The sequence below is a fragment of the Lithobates pipiens genome, unplaced genomic scaffold (genome assembly GCF_037356315.1).
Source record: "Lithobates pipiens isolate NorthernLeopardFrog02 unplaced genomic scaffold, aLitPip1_a1.2 Scaffold_30, whole genome shotgun sequence".
Lineage (NCBI taxonomy): Eukaryota > Metazoa > Chordata > Amphibia > Anura > Ranidae > Lithobates > Lithobates pipiens.
The window spans coordinates 104,722,204-104,744,841 of NW_027507791.1; the positions used below are offsets into that span (position 1 = coordinate 104,722,204).

A 22,638-nucleotide genomic window follows, 5' to 3' on the forward strand; every position below is an offset into this window, starting at 1 on the left:
ATCACAGAAACAAAGAAATATGCGTTTTTTTTCAAAATTTTCGGTCTTTTTTCATTTATAGCGCAAAAAATAAAAACCCCAGAGGTGATCAAATACCACCAAAAGAAAGCTCTATTTGTGGGAAAAAAAGGACACAAAATTCATTTGGGTACAGTGTTGCATGACTGAGTAATTGTCATTCAAAGTGTGAGAGCACCAAAAGCTGAAAATTGATCTGGTCAGGAAGGGTGTTTAAGTGCCCAGTAAGCAAGTGGTTAAATAGGCTATCCCTTCAGTCCATCATGAATGCTGCTGCCAGGCTCATCAACCTTACAAACCTTTTGGCATCTCCTACCCCTCTTTTTGCCAATCCCTCTATTTGGCTGCCACTCAACCAACAAATTAAATTGAAGATACTAGCAATAACTTATAAAGCAATGCATAACTTGGCATCCAGCAACATCACTAACATGGAACAAAAAAATACCAATCAAATCATTCTCTTTACTTCTCCCAGGACCTCCTGCTCTCTAGCTCCCTTGTCTCCTCATCCCATTCTCACCTCCAGGACTTCTCTTGAGCCTCTCTCATCCTCTGGAATGCTCTACCCCAATCTGTCCGGCTATCTCCTACTTTGTCCACTTTCAGACGATCCCTGAAAACACATCTCTCCAGAGAAGTCTATCTGGCCTCCACCTAACAACTGTGCATTTATTTTCTCCATCAGCACAGCCACCAAGTTATTACCTCTTATATCTCTTGACCCTCCCTCTTAGATTTTAAGCTCTAACGAGCAGGGCTCTCTGATAAAGTGTATTGTAGTTGTACTGTCTACCCCCATGTTGTAAAGTGCTGCATAAATTGTCGGCACTATATAAATCCTGCATAATTATGATGCACTTAAGTCCAAAAGCTGTCTTGTACTCAAGGTTAATGTCCTTAGGAGGATGATTTAGAAGTGAGTGATTCTAAAAGCCTATTCAAAAATGTCTTGGAACTCTCAGTCCCTAGAAAGTGAGGCCCAAAACAGAAAACACAGGAAGGAAAATAGTGTAGGGCCAGGCATGACCATGTGTTTAGGGGAGACATGGCATGGATTAATAAGAAAGCTAAGAGGGGACAGTGAGAATAGTCCAGGGGGGAGTGGTAATATATAAGGAGGAGGTGGGACTGAGCTGGGGACAGAAAGTGCTGGAGAAAGACAAGAGGAGGCAGTTTTCCCACTCGCCCTCCCTATATGTTGTCTGTGTTTGTTTGTTTATGTGTTTACTTTCTTTCAGGAGCATGGCAGATGGTCGTCATGGCAGCTGTGGATTGGCGGTGTTTTGTTGGTCTTTGACGGTGGCAGTAAACATATGTGATGGAAATGGGGGGGGCTCATCGGTAGTATGTGCCCCTGGAAAGGTTAGCTGGAATACTGTAATGTTTGCACTGCGGGAAGGGGGTTGTCTCTGAGCTGATTATCCGTTGGAGGCCTATTATGTAGAAAAGGTCCTGCAGTGTATTGGTGGAATATGTGTTGGATTTCGGGGGTGCTATCAAAGACCAACAGACTGGAGTAAAACAAGTTGTTACGGATGTGATATTTTTGGTATATATGTGATATTGGAGTTATTTATATGGTGAATAATAAATAGGCTGCTATGGCCATTTATGCTCCAAAAATTAAGTTGTGGTCTCTTCATTTTAGAAGGGTAAGAAAGGGGGAGGTTGGAGTACAAGTGGTATAGTAGTAAGAAGCAGGTCGGGTACCTCTGAACTACACTGGTCAAGTACTTTTGATGCAGAATCGTACATTCAGAGTTGTAATCCAGGGCAATACAAAATAACATAATTGAACCTTAAGAAGACTAGGGTCCAACGTGCTTGTCTAGATGACAATCATTTGGAAAAGCAAGGAAATTCTACATTTTTATGATCAGCAAGGACAATTATGGGATGTTTCCAGCAGAAGCCTCCACTCCACTAATCCTTCGGGAAGGAAAATAAGCATGTGGGGGCATGGCCAATAAAGTGAGTGTCATTTTGAGACATGATATATACCGTAGTTTGAAGTGTCATGCCTTTCCCCCTATGCCTTGTTATGTTTTAGACAAAATACGGCCCGTGGTAGACTGAACATTTTAAACTTTAGGACAAAATGTAATTTTTAAGAAATACAACTCTTTCACAACATATAATTATCTGCACACTGGAGAACTAATACTGTGTCTTCATTAAAATAGTCCGGGACCACACAGCAATCAGCAACTGCTGAGAAACAAAATGTATTCTCATAGCTCCCAGCTGTCCCTGATTTCGAGGGACTGTCCCTGATTTGCAGCAATGTTCCTCATTCCTCCTCATTTGTCCCTCATTTTGGTCTGATCCATACAGCTGTATATAAAATGCACTTTTTATCTTTCAAAAGGTGTTTCCCAGTACTAAACCTTTCATCTAAATTCTATATTGCTACATTTGTTAAGTTTAAAAGCCAATATAAAGGATTAATAGTGGTAAAAAAAAATCCCTTGTGGATTTAATTGACCTTTTGTTTTTGGTTAATTCTACTTTAAGGGGGTGTGGCAGGGGGTGTGTATGTCTACATACATTTGCTAGTAGGTGTCCCTCATTCCCATCTCAAAATGTTGGGAGGCATGTATTCAGGAGTATGTATTGTATACAGTGCAAGAATGAAGGCTCTTAACATACAGCACAGTCCCATTTTCATTGTCTTTGAGTGCAAAATAAAGCACACTTTTGGTGTCAATGACAGCAAATATACTCCATCTTTGGGTGTCATAGACAACAAAATGTGCCCTATTGTTGGCAGTTGTCAGTTTCTTGACAAAAGTTTTGGCAAAATGAGAAAATCTAATAAAATTATGGTAAAAGAAAGTCCATAGGAGCCAAATGAAACCGTTCATTGGTGTTCTGTGATTTCTTACAAAGGGTGTTGATTTGCAGAGTGTTTCAGAAATTAGCACCAACTGCACTGTCCTGGATCCTTAGGGACACTTTTCTGGGGCACCTAGCAACTATGCTGTCTTTCTCTGAAAACATGAAACTGTGGCATAGCCCCATTTATTTATTTTTATTAATTTATATTTGATGTTTGCAATGCTTTCTACATGACATGACATTCTCTTTCCCTGTTTTGTGATATTTCCTTTTCCTTATTAGACCAGATTTATTTTCACTTATTCCCTTATTTTGTGTAGCGATACTCCTGAAGGAGCTGGAGGAAGGTGTCTCCTGTACAGCCTGAGAAAATGCAGCTCTTTCCCCTCCTCCTGGCAATCTCCCTCTGGGAAATGCATGTGATCCTCTTGGCGTCCGTGCTATAGCCGAATGACAGCCACAGCGCGGACCTGAATTTCCGGGAGGCTGTCATTTCCCCTTTGCACAGATCCAAGTAAGGGGCCGATCCCTCGCCCCTTATCACGTGATCAGCTGTCTGACAATGACAGCTGATCACATGATGTAAACGAAAGTTCGGTAATCGGTTTTTGTTTTCTCATCACGCTGACAAAAAGCCGATCAAATGCATTTAATTGGAATTTTATGTGATAGACCAACACAAAGTGGCACATAATTGTGAAGTGGAAGGAAAATGATAAATGGTTTTCAACTTTTTTTACAAATAAATATCTGAAAAGTGTGGCGTGCATTTGTATTCAGCCCCCTTTACTCTGATACCCCTAACTAAAATCTAGTGGAACCAATTGCCCTTCAGAAGTCACCTAATTAGTAAATGAGAATCCACCTGTGTGTCGTTTAATCTCAGCATTAATACAGCTGTTCTGTGAAGCCCTCCAAGGTTTTTTAGAGAACCTCAGTGAACAAACAGCATCATGAAGGCCAAGGAACACACCAGACAGGTCAGAGATACATTGTGGAGAAGTTTAAAGCAAGGTTAGGTTATACAAAAAATTCACAAGCTTTGAACATCTCATGGAGCACTGTTCAATCCATCATCAGAAAATGGAAAGAGTATGGCACAACTGTAAACCTACCAAGACATGACCATCCAGCTAAACTGACAGGCCAGGCAAGGGGAGCATTAACCAGAGAAGCAGCCAAGAGGCTCATGGTAACTCTGGAGGAGCTGCAGAGATCCACAGCTCAGGTGAGAGAATCTGTCCATAGGACAACTATTAGTCCTGCACTCCACAAATCTGGCGTTTATGGAAGAGTGGCAAGAAGAAAGCCATTGTTAAAAGAAAGCCATAAGAAGTGCTGTTTGCAGTTTGCGAGAAGCCATATAAGGGAACACAGCAAACATGTGGAAGAAGATGCTCTGGTCAGATGAGACCAAAATGGAGCCTTTTGGCCTAAAAGCAAAACGCTATGTGTGGTGGACATCACCTTGAACACATCATCCCCACCGTGAAACATGGTGGTGGCAGCATCATGTTGTGGGGATGCTTTTCTTCAGCAGGGACAAGGAAGCTGGTCAGAGTTAACTAGAAGGTGGATGGAGCCAAATACAGGGCAATCTTAGAAGAAAACCTGTTATAGTCTGCAAAAGACTTGAGACCGGGACGGAGGTTCACCTTCCAGCAAGACAAGGACTCTAAACATACAGTCAGAGCTACAATGGAATAGTTTAGATCAAAGCATGGTGTTAAAGAAGCCTTTGCGCTACTATGAATAATGTGCTTCTCAAAGATAATAATAAAAGTACTCTCTGTGAGTGTAAAGTGCTAAATGAAGTGCAATATACAGTGCAAAAAGGTGCAATATGATATGCCTGCAGCAAAATCTAAACGTGTTCACATAACACAAAACAATACAATAAATCCAATAATGTTCTTGCGCAACGGGCTGTGATGCACCCAATCTAAATAATAAATAAATATGGTAGTAGTATGGTTAATAAACTGAATAATGAATAATAATAATAATAATAATAATAATAATCTTAATAAAAGTCCAAAGTTCATATAAATGTAAACTCAAAAAAGGAATATACTGGGAAATGGCTAAAAGGCACCAAATACTACAATATACATAAGTCCATATATTTTCTCTTATTAATGACATTTGTCATTGTGTTTCTCAAAATGTTGCTCCCATATATACTGCTCCCATATATATTAAGCTGCCCATAAATCTTTTTGAGTGAGACAAGATTTATATACAATCCAAAAATGAGTTCACAGAATTCTCACCTCCACTCCTTGTAGTATCAGCATAGAAATCCTATGGATAACCTTTTCTCCTATTCTGATATCTGCCACTAGGGTGTCCTCCATCCCTCCACTCCTTGTAGTATCAGCATAGAAATCCTATGGATAACCTTTACTGCTATTCCAATATCCTCCACCAGGGGGTCCTCCATCCCTGTATATATTATACCTGCACAGATACCACTCATCCACATCTGCACATTCCAATGGTAATCAAACTCACAAAGTAGAAAAAAGAGGGAAAAAAAATGCCCCCAATGTTGTAGTATATCGAAAACACTCAAATCATTTTATTAAATAAAGCAGATTGGACTCTTACATCAAATAAATGTGATTAAAAAGCATAAAAAGCAACAGTGTGGCGTTTCCACACCGTTCTCACGTCACTTCCAGTATTCGATCTACATCCACTTCTGGCCCCTCCCTACGCGTTACGTCATCCACATTTATTTGATGTAAGAGTCCAATCTGCTTTATTTAATAAAATGGTTTGAGTGTTTTCAATATGCTACACTATTGGAGGCATTTTTTTCCTCCTTTGTGAATTTGATCACCAGTGGAGTGTGTAGATGCGGATGCGGAGTATCCGTGCAGGTATAATATATACAGGGATGGAGGACCCCCTGTTGGTGGATATCGGAATAGCAGTAAAGGTAATCCATAGGATTTGTAAGCTAATACTACAAAAAATGGAGGGACGGAGGATGCCCTAGTGGCAGATATCGGAAAAGGAGAAAAGGTTATCCATAGGATTTCTATGCTGATGCTACAAGGAGGGGAGGTGAGAATTCTGTGAGCTCATTTTTGGATTGTATATAAATCTTGTCTCACTCAAAAGGATTTACGGACAGCTTAATATATATGGGAGCAGTATATATGGGAGCAACATTTTGAGAAACATAATGACAAACGTCATTAACAGGAGAAAATATATGAACTTATGTATATTGTAGTATTTGGTGCCTTTTAGCCATTTCCCAGTAGGGATGAGCTTCGTGTTCGAGTCGAACGTACGTTCGACTCGAACATTGGCTGTTCGTCCGTTCGGCGAAATCCGAACATTTTGGTCCGTTCGCGTCAAATTCGTGTGCGATGGCGCAGTGCATTGCTGGCTCATGATTGGCCAAGCATGCACTGTGACCCCGCATGCTTGGCAATCGCAGCGCCAGCAGCGAGGAGAGCCATGATTGGCCACAGGCAGGATGCCTGTGGCCAATCATAGCTCAGGCTGTGTAGTGCACGCCCCACACTATATAAGGCCGCCATCGCGGCGGCCTCGTGTAGTGTGTTGGCGTCTGAAGCAGTGGGTGTTCTGTGTACCTTCAACACAGTACACACCGATCGTTTTCGGCCGATTTTTCTATCTTGCTGTTGTGTAGTGGTTATTGTCTGTGTGCCCTGACCGCAGTATACACCGCTATATTCACCTCACCTATATAGCTAGTGATCTATCTTTTATAATAGAGCTTGCAGTCAGTAGTGTTAGGAGATAGTGCGTGCTGAGTTAGAGTAGGATTTTGCAATATCAATCAATTGGATCGCTCTGCAAATGCTGTCTCATGTACCCCTTAAATGGACAAAGCCTACTTGATCTTTATGCGCAGCCACTGTGCCTATCAAGCGCAGCCACTGTGCCCATCAAACGCAAGTACTGTGATCATTAAACGCAGCTACTGGTGCCACTAGCGGCTGGTGCTCAAAATTTTTGGGGAGGCACAAACAAACTGAAAAAAGAAAATCAATTGCGGCCATTGTGCCATCAAACTAAGCCACTGTGCCCATCAAGCCCAACCACTGTGTCTATCAAACGCAGCCACTGTGCCCATCAAGCGTAGCCCCTGTGCCCAGCAAGTTCAGCCACTGTGCCCATCAAATGCAACCACTGTGCCCATCAACCACAGCCACTGTGCCCATCAATTGCCACCACCGTGCCCATCAAATGCAACCACTGTGTCTATCAAACGCAGCCACTGTGCTCATCAAGCGCAGCCACTGTGCCCATCAAATGCAACCACTGTGCCCATCAAACGCCGCCACTGTGCCCATCAAATGCAGCCACTGTGCCATCAAACGCAAGCCACTGTGCCCATCAAATGCTGCCATTATGCCCATGAAACGCAGCCACTGTGCCCATCAAAGGCAGCTACTGTGCCCATCAAGAGCAGCCATTGTGCCAACTACCATACCTATCAATTGCTACCAGTATACCCATCAATTTCTGCCAGTGTACCCATCAATTGCCACACCTGTGCCCCATCAAATGCTGCCAGTGTGCCCATCATTTGCCGCTGCAACTGTGCCCCATCAAATGCTGGCAGTGTGTATCACCCCGGCACTTGCCTGTCTCGCAGCGGGTCAGTGGCGGTGTCCTGCGTGCTCCTTGATGTCTTCTTCTGTCCTCTCTATCAGGCGTCCAATCACAATTGAGTGAGCAGCAAACGCACAGCATTGCACCCGCTGTTCACCTTTTTGGGTGCCTATTAGAGTCTACGGCTCTAATCAGGTGCTTCTAAAAAAAAAAACATCACTATAATTCAGGTGCCCAGCGCCAGAAAAGGGGCCAGACACCTGAATAGGGGGTGTCAGCGGGGACTATAAATAGATTCATGCAAGGCATGAATCTATCTATGGTGATAGAGCGGTGACAGAAGAGAGGGGGCAGCGCTCCTGCGCCCTTTACGGACGCACTGCCACTGTATGTTATACTTTTCATTTAAAGCCCCTCTCAGAGATAAAATCCACACCCCTGCCTGTTGTAGCCACTTCCTATTGGATGGGCTATGGTAAAAAAAAGGTGGACGTCAGCAGAGAGGATTGGAGGAGACTGGTGGTCCCCTGGGTCGGTGGTACTCCTAACAGTGGGGATGTGGGATCTAGTTTGGGGATTTACGTGGGTATATCTGGCTTCACACAGTAAGGGGGAAAAGGCCTAATAGAAAAAGATAGTGGGTATTTAAGTCAAATAATGAAGAGGTAGAGAAAACATTTTGGGAGCCCAATGGATCCAGCAAATTATGCATTCTAATTATTTTCCTATTGCATTCTTCTTTCTTTTCTCCAGTACCACTACATTAAACTCCCACTTAAATTAATAGTTTATTGCTTCATAGGCAGAACAAATGTCATTTGTAATTATATGGCAGAGGTTGCAGTGTGGTGGCACCAGCACCAGTGCCTAAGGCCCAATTTTTCTGCCCCTGTTTAACAGGGGCGTTTAAGTACAATTTTTGATGCAATGCTTTGCAGCAGGGCTAATTCCTGCAATAAAACTAGAGTATATGGCAGAGGTTGCAGTGTGGTGGCACCAGCAGCAGTGCCTAAGGCCAAATTTTTCTGCCCCTGTTTAACAGGGACATGTAATTACAATTCTTGATATAATATTTCACAGGAGGGCCCCTTCCTGTGCCCACCCAGAGTAACGGTGAGGACCACAACCACCAAAGGTCAATTTTTCTACCACTGTTCAACAATGGCATGTAATTACAATTCTTGATATAATCGTTCACAGCAGGGCGCTCCAGCGCCCACCAAGAGTCACTTTGAGGGCTTACAATGTTGTGGCAAAACCAACACCTTGTTCCACCATTTCTGCAGAGCATATAGGGCAGGCCCCTACTTTCAAACATCCAACTTACAAACATCTCCTACTTGCAAACGGAAGGAGACAACAGCAAGTGAGATGAAAAAAGATGGATGACAAAATAAATTATACAGGGGTGATAACCCTTCCCTATGTTTTCCAAAAAGCTTAAAAATAGTTTTTTGGACTGGAGCTACACTTTAAAAATGTACCAGTTGAAAATTACAAACAGATTTAACTTAACACAACAAACCTACACAGTCCCTGTCTTGTTTGCACCGCCTGTATACTGCTGTTCTGAGTATATAGGGCCTTGGGGCCACACGCATTTCCCTTTTTTAATATGGGTACAGGGTTCCCCTTAATATGCGTACAAGACCCAAATAGGCTGGTAATGGGCAGGGAGGGCTACCCATGCCATTTTTCTCAATGATTTTCAACCATATTGCAGGAACCAGATATAACATTAAAACCGCAAGCAGTTTTAAATGGTGTTATTTCCGTTTAATGTCATTTTGTGCAGGGACTGTTCTAAACACGGGAAAGACGTGGCACTTCACAGGCATACTACAGACACCCCCCAGGCACGATATTTAAAAGAATATTTCACTTTTTTTTTTCACTTTAATCGTCATTAAAATCAGTGCTCCCGCCAAAACGGCAGTTTTTAAAACTTTTTTTTGCATTGACCCATGTCCCCTGGGGCAGGAGTCAGGTCCCCAAACCCTTTTTAGGACAGTATCTTACATATTAGCCGTTAAAATTAGCACTTTTCATTTCGAACGTTCGAGTCCCATAGACTTCAATGGGGTTCTAACGTTCGTTCGAATTTGGGGTCCGTTCGAAAGTTCTGGTGCAAACCGAACCGGGGGGTGTTCGGCTCATCCCTATTTCCCAGTATATTTCTTTTTTGAGTTTACATTTATATGAACTTTGCACTTTTATTAAGATATATATTCATTATTCAGTTTATTAACCATACTACTACCATATTTATTAATTATTTAGCTTGGGTGCATCACACACTGTTGCGCAATATCATTATTGGATTTATTAGATCAAAGCATATCCATGTGTTAGAATGGCCCAGTCAATGTCCAGACCTAAATACCATTGAGAATCTGTGGCAAGACTTGAAAATTGCTGTTCACAGATGCTCTCCATCCAATCTAACAGAGCTTGGGTTATTTTGCAAAGAAGAATGGGAAAAAAATATCACTCTCTAGATGTGCAAAGCTGGTAGAGACATCCCCAAAAAGCATTGCAGCTGTAATTGCAGCCAAAGCCAAAGATGGTTCTACAAAGTATTGACTCAGGGGGGCCGAATACAAAGGCACGCCACACTTCTCACATATTTATTTGTAACAAATTTTGAAAACCATTTATCATTTTCCTTACACTTCACAATTATGTGCTACATTGTGGATTCTAGAGCAGCAACAATAACTGGTCTTGAATCCACTCCTTTGGGTTTATAGAGGTACCCATGTAGAAAAGTTATAATAAACTTTGTCTGCACAGCAATAAAAAGGTAGCACCTATAGTGCTTTAGAACTGCTATAGGTCAGCTATCCTCTCTTTCTCCTGGCTGATAGCTCTCTCCAGCCTTTTTGTGTCATTAGACAAATGATCAGAGATGGCCATGAACTTTCATTTACTGAGGCATGTATTGACTCAGCAGAGAAGCTATTGATTGAAAGTGGAATGTTCCCATCGCTCTCCTCTTTCCCGGCTCTCGTCCCTTCAGTTCATTCAAACATTTGTCTTACAATGGCACAGTGATCGCCTCTGTTACTAATCTGCTGTAACTTCCTTTTCTTATCTTCGCTGTCTTCCTTTTCTTCAATGTATTTTCTAACTCTCTCTTCTTGCTTTCTTCACTTTACTCTTCATTCCTTTCTGTATCCTCTCCTCCCTCTCTCTGCCAGGCCATAACATTCGACTGTCCTCTGGCAGCCTCAGCAAGGACCACGCCTGGATTAAGATGTTTAACTCCAAATCAAGCTCTGTTTCTCCTTCTCCATCCATGGATCATACAGACACGGACAATCTGGACATCAGAACCAAGGTGCAGCTTCTGGGGGTGCTATGGAAAAGACCCTTTGGGAGACAGTCTGCTAAATGGTCCAAAAGGTAAGAGCAAGCCATGTTTGCAGTCCATAAAAACTATGATATATATTATTCATTTTTTTAACAGCGTTCCCCAACAATGTTTACTATGCGGTCTGTGATTTATAGAGCTTTTACAACATGTACTAGGCATTGTCTTACTTTTTTTTTTTTTACAGGTTTTTTATAATAAAGGACAGCTTTTTGCTTTACTATTCTGAGAATGAAAGGAGGAACTTTGAAAGCAACAGATATTTTAATATTCACCCCAAGGTGAGATTTGCATGTGCCCCGCTAATCCTTATTACCATTGACACATCTATATCCCTCTACAGAGATTACCAGTGTACGATCATTAGTATAACAACACAGCCTTCTAAAGCTATAGCTTGACTGCACATCCCAATATCCTCATCAACACAATCCCAAAAGCTGCACTATTGTAGTATCGCATCTGTGTACAAAATGACTGATTCTTACCTTTATACAGATTTGAAGTTTTAGCTGCCATGGCAATAGTTTTATGAATAATAGAGATGCTCTTATGCAGAAGAATTATTCATGGGCAGAAATGTTTTATTACTCAGTGGTTTCTCATATCTTGGTTATGTATAGAAATGTATGATTGGCCATTATTTATATCCATACTGTAGATTGACATTTTCTATGAAGGTCCTTTAAATGGTATTGTAACAGTCTGTACATGCTGCAAAACTTATAATAATCATCAAATTTTGAGTTATTTATTAACGGTTATTAGAACACTTTCTAGATTTATTCTGTTTTATATTACCTTTCTATTTTTTGATACTGTATTTATCTTGTGAATTTTTTTTTATCAGGGAGTGATACCACTTGGTGGCTGCCAGGTGGAAGCTAAAGAGGAACCCAGCATGCCATATGCCATTAAGATCTCACATGAAGATTTTCATGTAGGTATTTGTTTGTAAACCCCAACAAATGGGAGTTCCTATTTCTATTTGATTGCATACTGTTTAAGGCTTTAGTGTTAATAGGAAGTATGAAAACGTAAAGGAAAAGCCATAAGCTGTGTACAGTATGTGTATAAACATGTAACTGATATAACACCCACAAGCCTATTAGCAAAGTAGGCTATGGGGGTTATTTACTAAAGGGAAATCCACTTTGCACTGCAAGTGCACTTGGAAGTACAGTTGCTGTAGATCCGAGGGGGACGTGCGAGGAAAATAACAAACAGCATTTTAGCCTGCACATTATTGGATGATAAAGTCAGCAGAGCTTCCCCTCATTTCAGATGTACCCCCCAGATTTAAAGCAACTGCACTTCCAAGTGCACTTTCAGTGCAAAGTGGATTTGCCTTTCATAAATAACCCCCAGTGTATAATCAGAGAAAGGGTATTGAGTAAGCACTACCAATTTAAATCATGCAGCTTGGCCATCTAATATAGTCACAATTCACATACTATTTATTGGCAGTTAGATCTATCTACTCAGATTTTGCCCTGGAACTAGTTTATGGCACAAGTCTAAACATGGCTGCTTATATTACAAAAGTGATGTTTAAAAGACAAGTATGTTCTTTTTGTTTTGTTTCTATTTTTTTTAAATTCATGCTTACCTTGGTGGATGGAGCTTCAGACAGATGCTGCAGCTGTCCCCCACCGCCTCTTCACTGAGAACCGAGCCACCAAACACCGCCAATGGCTCAGTTCTCTCCCCTCCCTGAGCAGAGAGATGCTGCCTGTCAATCCGCAGCTCTCCTGCTATGCTCATCCACGCTCATTGGAGAGCTGAGCTGTGGAGGGGCGGGGAGCACCCGTCTCAGCGGCTCTCCGAGACTGCCATCAGTCAAGGCAGCTGGTGAATCTAGACTTCGGAAGTCGGGATGATACTGTGCCTCGACTGAACTTGGTGACGTCAGAGGAGAGCAGACTTCAGATTGCTCTCCGCCAAAAAAGGGTGACAGGAGTGCAAAATGAATTGTACTCCTGTGAGCCAGAGGTGAAGCCCAGCCTAAAAAGCTAAGGCTGGACTTCTTCTTTAATTATGGAATTCTCATATACTTTACCTCTCAATTTATAAAATTAAAAACTAAGCAGATTTCAGATTCCAGCTGTCATTTTCAGACAGGACTGAATCTTATTAAAGGGAAAATTAATACAACTGAGTATTGACACTTGGATACATCGGACTCAAGTGTCACTCATGGTGTCTGACTTCTATCACTTAGTGTGACACACAAAACTAACTTGAATATCATAGCCACAGCCATACCGGGAGTTGGGAGAACTGTGGGAGTTGAAATTGCTAGCAGCAGAACTGGAGTGATGAAGTGTCTATAGATGTGCATGTCTCTGAAGTAAAGGGGTCCTGTGGATGTGTCTGGGTGGATGGGGTGTTTGTGTATGTGTCTGGAGTGGATGATTGTCTGTGGATGTGTCTTGGGTGGAGGTGGGTCTGTGCATGTCTCTGAAGTAAAGAGGTCCATCCTGTGAATGTGTCTGGGTGTCAGGGGTGGAGGGATGGCTGTGGATGTGTTTGGGGTGTTTGGGGGGGGGGGGGGTGTCTGTGCATGTTTCTGAAGTGAAGGGGTCCTGTGGATGTGTCTGGGGTGGAGGGGTTTCTGTGGATTTGTCTGGGATGGAGGGATGTCTGTGAATGTTTCTGGGGTGAAGGGGAGTCTGTGGATGTGTCTGGTGTGAACTGGTGTCTGTGGAGTTGTCTGGGGTGGAGGGTGTCGTGGATGTGTCTGGTGTGGAGGGGTGTCTGTGGATGTGTCTGGTGTCTGTGGGGTTGTCTGAGGTGGAGGGTGTCTGTGGATGTGTCTGTGGAGTTGTCTGAGGTGGAGGGTGTCTGTGGATGTGTCTGGTGTGGAGGGTGTCTGTGGATGTGTCTGGTGTGGATGGTGTCTGTGGATGTGTCTGGTGTGGAGGGTGTCTGTGGATGTGTCTGGTGTGGATGGGTGTCTGTGGATGTGTCTGGTGTCTGTGGAATTGTCTGGTGTGGAGGGGTGTCTGTGGATGTGTCTGGTGTGGAGGGGTATCTGTGGAGTTGTCTGGGGTGGAGGGTGTCTGTGGATGTGTCTGGTGTGGAGGGGTGTCTGGATGTGTCTGGTGTGGAGGGGTGTCTGTGGATGTGTCTGGTGTGGAGGGGTGTCTGTGGATGTGTCTGGTGTGGAGGAGTGTCTGTACCCCTGGCCAATTCCGTTCTTGTTCACACATTATTAGGCAGGAATGGGGACAGGGCAGTAATGCAATATTTGTAGGTGATGTGACCAAGTTATTGCTTACTTCTACTGCAATCCTGTGGCTTATTATGTAACATTACAGGCAGCAGTTCAAAACGTTTAGCATGCATATTGCATGCATAGTGTAATAAGCATACCCAAGTGATTTTGTCAAAGGAGATATAAACCCTAACTAAATAAGATTTTGTTAGTTAAAGTACAGTGTATGTTAAGCTATTTTTTTAATACAATTATTTTCATCCATTGGTTTCCTTTCATTGCCCCTAATCTCCTCCAGCCATTTTCTTCCACCTGCTGGTAGTGACATCAGTGAACCGTGCCTCTACAATACGTGTCCACAATCCTGCTTGTAGCCACCACTGGTAGCACAATGTGACAGGGTGACAATGGCGGGAGCACAGTTGGGAGACACTTGTCACGCCATAACAGGAATAAGTGGAATAAAGATCTTCATTGCATGATCTCCATGAATTGTTTTAACAAAAGCTGCATAACTTCTGAAATGACACTGTAATGTTACTACTTTCTGTATATGAGATTTCACTAGTTGGATTTACTTTCACTGCTCTCATAATAATGAAAGGGGATTTCTGTCAGGTTGCCAGCGGTCACTGCACATTTCTATTTTTCATACCAAGATTATACTGTTTGTAATCAGTCTGTGTGTTCCTAAAACCCAAAAACAAATAGGACAGACAGTGGCACTAGTATACTGTATGTGTCAAAAGTCTTTGTACTAAGAAAACATATTCTTTTTCCCAATGTGAGCAATCAGCTTCAAGCTTTCGGATTCCAGTTGTCACTTTCCAGGCTGGTTTGAATCTGATTGATGTCTATGGGGAAATTAAGAGAGTACCGACACTTGGATATGTACGACCCAGCTAGCTAAGAGTGAACAGACAGAGATCTTTAAAATTACAGTATTACCATTATGTATGAATGTTGAGCCCATATGCAGATAATTCCTGGGACAGATTTTCATCACGCTATACCTCAATAGGACTGCAGCTTTCTCATTCTACCCTGCAGGGAAACATCCTGCTGGCTGCAGAGACTGAGATTGAGCAAAGCCAGTGGCTGGAAATGCTGCATGAATCTGGCAAAGTGTAAGTGCATTCGTTTTTATGCTTTCTGAAAATGCCAAAGTGGAATTTATGACACACACAGAAGTAGATAAAAAACAGACTGGTCTACAATGACACATCTTATTAATTATTTTTCCTTGTTGCTAAGGATGCCGGAAGGACTGACCTATAAGAGATTTAATATTGCAAATACAGACATACAATGATCACATTCACTAGACATCAAAGCAGAGCCCTAGCCAAAAATGGCAAGGTAAAAATGATTAACCCATAAAAGATATAATAACAATATATTTGCTGATATATTTCATTTCAATCCAGAGGCTTTCCCCATAGTACTTTTTTCAGTCCTTGGTCTAATGGCCGGCATCATTCAACCCACTTTCTCTGAGCCTAGGGTTGTTCTTAAAAGAAGAAGCAGCACAGTCATAAGTTAATCTCTTTGTCACTCTGCTTTTTCCCCCTATCAGCATGCCTCTTGTCAGCCCAAGAACTGATTGGGCCCTTGTACTGATTCTTCCTCCCACAATCCAGACCTGCTGTACAGGGGCTAGAATAGGCAAACACCAGGCCAAATTCAGATACTTATATTGTTTGCATTAAAAACTAAATGTAATGATGTATTGATAATTATACAACTGCATTTATTTGTGTCTTTTAATTCTGTCCAGAATACAGCTTTAAAGCGGGAGTCCGCTACAAATACTGCAGCTGCTGACTTTTAAAATAGTGACACTTACCTGTTCAGCGCGCCTGCGATGTCGGCACCCGAAGCCTATCTCTCGATCGTCTCTCGGGTGCTGCCACCGCCATCTTGGGTATGAGAATCAGGAAGTGGAGCCTTTCGGCTTCATTTCCCGGTTCCCTACTGCGCATGCGCGAGTCGCGCTGCGCAATAAGGATGGACCCGCTGCCTCTGGGATCTGTGTGTTTCCCAGCAGGCAGCGGGGGACTTTCGGAAAGGGGTGTAATCTACGCCCCTTTCCGCAGAGAGCTATCCCGGAAGTGGGTGCAGATACCTGTACTGTACAGGTACCTGCACCCCCCTCCCCCCTGAAAGGTGTCAATTGTGGCGCCGGAGGGGGGGAGGAATCCAATGAGCGGAAGGTCCACTTTAGGATGGACCTCCGCTTTAAAGACAAATTCTAGGAATGGATATTTTTACACAGCTCCAGCTTGGACCAATGTAACTATGCATATTCCTTACCTCTGGGATCTCTCTACAAGCTGGAAACCAATGTAGTAGGCAGCGCTGATATAGTGATTCTGTGACAAGCACCTGCCCTACTGCAATCCGAATGCAGAATCAGTCTCTGAATGGTACTATGCTGAGCAGACGACTTCTCTTGTTCAAAAATGCAGCAGAGCTGCCACTTGGCAAAGGGCCCAGAAGCAAGTGGAGATCACTATGGAGGCAGTGTCTACTACAGCGATTTCTAGATTCTAGAGAGACCCCACAGGCAGGGCCGTCTTTAGCGCAGGGCAAACGGGGCACTTGCCCTGGGCCCAATGTTTGTAGGGGGGCCTGCACTGCTACCCGCGAATTGGGGCCCCAATGAAGGTTTTGCAGAGTGCGCAGAGGACACGGGACGGGAGGCTGTATTCCCGTGCTAGCCAGCTGAGAGGGGGCGGGGCCGGGAGCTCCACTGATGCTCTGACCCCGCCCCCGTACAGCCTGTATGCTCGGAACAGAGCGGCTGTAGTGAGAGCCAGTGATCGGAGTGGGAGCGTCAGTGGAGCTCCCGGCCCGCCCCCTCTCAGCTGGCTAGCGCGGGAATACAGCCTCCCGTGTCCTCTGTGCACTCTGCAAAACCTTCATTTGGGGCCCCAATTCACGGGTAACGGGGCCCCCCCCTACAAAGCATCAGTGGAGCTCCTGGCTGTTGTAGTGAGATCAGAGTATGGAAGCCCCGCCCACATACCTCTAAATGTATGTAGTGTGTTTGGCTGCTCAGGTATGTCCTTGCACCCATAAAATGCCTGACTGCTTAAACCCTGAGCTGTGTTATTCAACTGTCAAGCTGTGCGTTGCTGAAAGTTCTCTGACCATCACCTGTAGCATGTACGCAGTTTCTGATTGTCTCCTGCAGTATGTCTGCAGTCTTATTGTCTCCTGCAGTATGTCCGCAGTCTCTTATTGTCTCCTGTAGTATGTCCACAGTCTTTGATTGTGTCCTGCAATATGTCCACAGTCTCTGATTGTCTCCTGCATTATGTCCGCAGTCTCTGATTGTCTCCTGCAGTATGTTCGCAGTCTCTGATTGTCTCCTGTAGTATGTCCCCAGTCTCTGTCTCCTGCAGTATGTTGCCAGTCTGTGATTGTCTCCTGCAGTATGTCGCCAGTCTGTGATTGTCTCCTGCAGTATGTCGCCAGTCTGTGATTGTCTCCTGCAGTATGTCGCCAGTCTGTGATTGTCTCCTGCAGTATGTCGCCAGTCTCTGATTGTCTCCTGCAGTATGTCCGCAGTCTCTGATTGTCTCTTGCAGTATGTCCGCAGTCTCTGATTGTCTCCTGCCGTATGTCCGCAGTCTCCGATTGTCTCCTGCAGTATGTCCGCAGTCTCTGATTGTCTCCTGCAGTATGTCTGCAGTCTCTGAACCTCTCCTGTAGTATGTCTGCACTCTCTGACACTCTCCTGTAGTATGTGTATTAATGTGCCCCTTTACTTGCTCAATTATTTAGGATTGCTCCACTGCTCAGTGAGAGGTAATGATGTGTATTAGCCTGTAGCAACCAATCAGCGAACAGTAGTGATCTGCTTTAATCTCTAGCAGCCAATCAGTAAGTGGTAATGATGTGCATTAACCTTTAGCAACCAATCGGCAAGCAGAAATTATGTGTTGTAACCTCTAGCAACCACCCAGCGAGCAGTAAGGATAGGCTGTAACCTCTGGCAAACAATTGTAATCGCTGCGTGATCTGCTGCAGTAAACTGATTTTGAGTCTACCTGCTATTTTTTGTATGTCTCAGAATGGAGGGGGGGCCCCAAGAAAATGTTTTCCCAGGGCCCAATCAAAATTAAAGATGGCCCTGCCCACAGGTATGTTGTATGCACAGTTACATTTGTCTAAGCTGCATCTCCAGATGTTGCTAAGAGGTTCCTTCAGCAGTGGCAGATTATTTTTCTCACCTACAATGACCATCATTATAATGGAGTAGACACACAGTTTTCCACTGACTACCAGTTTAACCACTTGGGATCCGCGCTATTGCAAAATGACGGCAATAGCGCGGACCCACATTTTCGGGACTACGTCTATTGACGTAGTCCCGGTTACGAGCGGCCTGCGCGCCCCCTGAGGGGCGCGCGCGGCGCGCTCTGTGATCGGCGAGTCCGTGAGACTCGCCTGATCACCGATCCGTGTAAGGGGTCGATCCCGACCCCTTATCACGTGATCAGCTGTCAGCCAATGACAGCTGATCATGTGATAAAACGGAGCCGGTAATCGGCTAGTATTCCTCCTCGCGCTGACAGCGCGAGGAGAAAAAAAAAAAGCCGATCGCCGGCGGCCGTGTTCGGGACATCAGTCCCGATCACGGCCAGCAATTTAAACGGACACCTGCCCCCTGCCAGTGCCCACCTGCCACCCGCAGTGCCATCCTGAAATAAAGTAAGTGCCCCCCTGTCAGTGCCACCCAGCAGTGCCCACAGTGCCACCCAGCAGTGCCCACAGTGCCACCCACAGTGCCACCCAGCAGTGCCACCCACAGTGCCACCCACAGTGCCACCCAAAATCTGCCTCAGGTGCTGCACCCCAGTGCCGCCCATCAGTGCCCAGCAGTGCCGCCCATCAGTGCCCAGCAGTGCCGCCCATCAGTGCCCAGCAGTGCCACCTATCAGAGCCACCTATCAGTGCCACCTATCAGTGCCCATCAGTCCCATCTATCTGTGGTACCTATCAGTGCCCATCCGTGCCACCCATCCGTGCCACTTATCCGTGCCATCTTATCTGTGCCCATCTTTGCCCATCAGTGCCGCCTTATCTGTGCCTATTAGTGCCGCCTTAACTATGCCTATCAGTGCCCACCAGTGCAGCCTATCAGTGCCCACCAATGCAGCCCATCAGTGCCCACCAATGCAGCCCATCAGTGCCCACCAATGCAGCCTATCAGTGCCGCCTAATCAGCGCACTTCAATGAAGGAGAAAAATGACCCGTTTGCAAAATTTTATAACAAACTATTAAAACATGATTTTTTTTTTTTTTTTTTGCATCTTTTTTTGTTTGTTTAGCAAAAAATAAAACTCCGAGCTGTAATTAAATACCACCAAAATAAAGCTCTATTTGTGGGAAAAAAATGATAAAAATTTCATTTGGGTACAGTGTTGTATGCCCGCGCAATTGTCACTCAAAGTGCATCAGCGCTGAAAGCTGAAAATTGGTCTGGGACTGAGGGGGGTTTAAGTGCCCAGTAAGCAAGTGGTTAAAGAGACACTATAATTTTCACAGTCTATGTTTCTTTTAAGTATAGCACTCACCTGGGTCTCCCTTACCTGTTCAGAGGCTGCCAGGCCCAGGTAGAAGTTCCAGAGCACACAAACACAGGCTCAGTTTTTTGTAGATGTATTCAGTAATTAAACAGGAAAGAGGGATGAGTGTGTGTATAAGTATACTCCAAAAATGCCAGCAACTACAGGAGAACAAATTCCCAAGACAAAAAGTCCTTTATCAGCAGCGCTAAATATTGCTGGGGGTAGAGGGGGCAGCCAGTCCATTGGAGAATGAAGTCATCACAGTCCTTGTAGCAACCTCTGGCATGTAACCCCCCAAAGTAAAGGCACAACTGGAGTCCTAGGTAAAAAGGCCTACTCACAATGTCTAAGGACAGCTGTCTCCAACCAGCTTCCATGAAACGCTCTTTAGGAAAAAGTGGATGATCTCTGGTCCAGCTCTGTAAGCTAGTGTCATTCAGTAAATGTCTTTAAATTAGCCCTGAGCTAAGCACCTGCTGAGGCCTAGCAGCTCCTCAGTAACACGCTGCCTCCCAGGCCAGAGGCCCCTAGAGAAAAGAGAGATTGAACAGGCCTCTCAAACTTTTATCTGCTCCCCAGTCACCCTCTGGGCACTCCCTCACAGGTATCAGCTGAGGTCAGAGAAAAAGGGCAACCATCAGAAATGTTTGGGTCCAACATTCCCCAGGTCCCGCTCACTGGCCGTCTGACCAAATCTGCTCACTGGCCATCCCACCAAGTCCTTCGGGACACCCACTTTTATATAATAACGCTCTTACAACTTAATTTATCCTCCATCCCATATCCACCTCTAGTCCCATCTCCTCCTCCTCCAATCCCATCTCCTCCTCATCCAGTCTCATCTTCTCCTCCCCCTCCAATCTCATCTCCTCCATCCAACGTCCTCCTCCTCCAGTACCATCCCCTCCATCCCATGTTCTCCTGCTTCTCCATCTCATGTCCTCCTCCTCCAGTCCCATTTCCTCCATCCCATGTCCTCCTCTTCCAGTCTCATCTCCCCTATCCCATGTTCTCTTCCATCCCATGTCCTCTTCCTCCTCCAGTCCCACCTCCTCCATCCCATGTCTTCCTCCATTTCCATCTCCTCCATCCCATGTCCTTCTCCTGCTCCAGTCCCATCACCTCCATTCCATGTCCTCCTCCTCTTGTCACATCTCCTCCATACCATGTCTTCCTTCTCCTCCTCCATTCCCTGTCCTCCATTATCCTCCTCCCCCTTGCCATGTTATCGTACTCCTCCAGTCCCATCTCCTCCACCCCATGCCCTCTTCCTCCTCCAGTCTCATGTCCTCCACCTCCTCCAGTCCCATGTCCTCCGGCATCCCATGTCCTCAGGCATCCCATGTCCTTCATACCATGTCCTCCTCCAGTCCCATCTCCTCCTCTTCCAGCCCTATCTCCTCCATACCATGTCCTCTCCTCCATCCCATGTCCTCCATTCCATGGCCTCCTCTATCCAATGTCTTCATCTTCCTTCAGTCCCATCCCCCTCTTCCCATATCCTCCTCCAGTTCCATCCCCCCATTCCATGTCCCCCTCTTCGAGTTTCATCTCCCCCATCCCCCATCCTCCTCTTCCAGTCTCATCTCCCCCCATCCCACGTCCTCCTTTTCCTTTTTCATTTCCCCCATCCCTCCTCTTCCTGGGCCTCCCCATCACATGTCCTCCATTTCATCTCTTCCTCTATTCCTCCTTCAATCAATGTCCTCCTCCATCCCATGTCGTCGTCCTCTAGTCTCACCTCCATGCTATGTCAGTCCTCTTTCGCAGTGTCCTCCCTCTGTAGTTCTTTTATCCCTCCTGTGCCTTTGAGACAACCTGATCCAGGTGATATACTGCAGTGTATGGCCCCTCCTCTGTCCCAGGGCTATCCCCACTCTCTTCGGACACAGTTCCAATCAATCAAACTTCCATATTCAAACTTCCCACTGCAAGTCTTTCATCTTGCTGGAGCCCATTGGCTCAACTCATCACAGAGGACAGGTCCAGATGGCAAACTACACACCCGCGATTGGACAGACTGTTGTAGGAGCAGAGACTTGTGGGGGGGGGGGGTGTTAGAGAGGGCCAGGAGAGAGGTGGGGGAATGTGTAGCAGCTGGAAAAGAAAGTAGACGGGACTGCTGCTATTCCTGCAGCTCTTTCTGTCACTCAGTGTGGGACACAGCCATCTCTGGACAGCTTGATGAAAATGGTGGGCAACTATGCAGGCAGCGCAGGCTTATGGGGCAACTGATTTGTTCCCACAACAATGACTGGGGCCAGGACTACTGACCCTTTTGCCCCGTGTTAAAGACAACCTTGGTTGGGGCCCCAGCCGCTCTGAATGCCTGGGCCCCCTACAGGTGTATGGGCTGTGGCCTCCCTGATTAGCGGCCCTGTAGAGAAATAACCCAGTGGCCGACTCTCCTACTCAATTTCTGGAAGCTTCGTCCAGAGGCAGGCAGGAGCAACCAACCACCATGCTTAGGGAGACCAGACCTAGAAAAAAGATGTCTCTGCTCAGTACGGCAGAGCCAAAAAACTACATTTTTCCAGCCTAGGGCTGGGCACGATATAAGGCAATTTTAATCATTCATTTTATATTAGGATTATTATTGTCTTATACAGCAGGGAAGTGTTAGAAAATGTTCTGCTCTGTTTGTCAAATGCCCTAGGCACCCTACAGTCTTTATTCTTTCTAATATTTTCTACAGCTTAATGATCACAGAGAGCTGTAGGTTTATTAATATTTAGCAGGGCTTCCCCTTTCTCAATGATAAAAAGGTTGGAAAAGGTTGGCAAAATGTGTGAATAATTTAGATGTAGGAAGTTTATGCGGGAAATAATTGAACAGGGATACCAGATTTAGGTATATTTTGCATCAAATTTTGAAAAAGATCATTTTAACTCTGTCTTTAAAGCTGGCAATACTCATCACAATCTATTTTTTTCAATCATCTTTAGGCCTTCCAACAATAATGTAGAGGTGCAAGAGCCTGCCTGATTGGATCCAAATTGAATGGCTTGTT

At 44.8% G+C, this 22,638-nt stretch overlaps 1 protein-coding gene across 1 annotated transcript in view; it reads left to right on the forward strand.

Moving 5' to 3' along the window:
- The first annotated feature begins 10,442 nt into the window (after positions 1–10,442).
- PLEKHD1 (pleckstrin homology and coiled-coil domain containing D1) overlaps positions 10,443–22,638 on the forward strand; it is an 85,115-nt gene continuing 72,919 nt past the window's right edge. The window contains exons 1-4 of the mRNA XM_077464726.1: positions 10,443–10,863; positions 11,019–11,112; positions 11,682–11,771; positions 15,099–15,175. Coding sequence (XP_077320852.1) covers positions 10,715–10,863; positions 11,019–11,112; positions 11,682–11,771; positions 15,099–15,175 — 410 coding nt within the window. The 5' untranslated portion in view covers positions 10,443–10,714. The remainder of the gene's footprint in view (positions 10,864–11,018; positions 11,113–11,681; positions 11,772–15,098; positions 15,176–22,638) is intronic.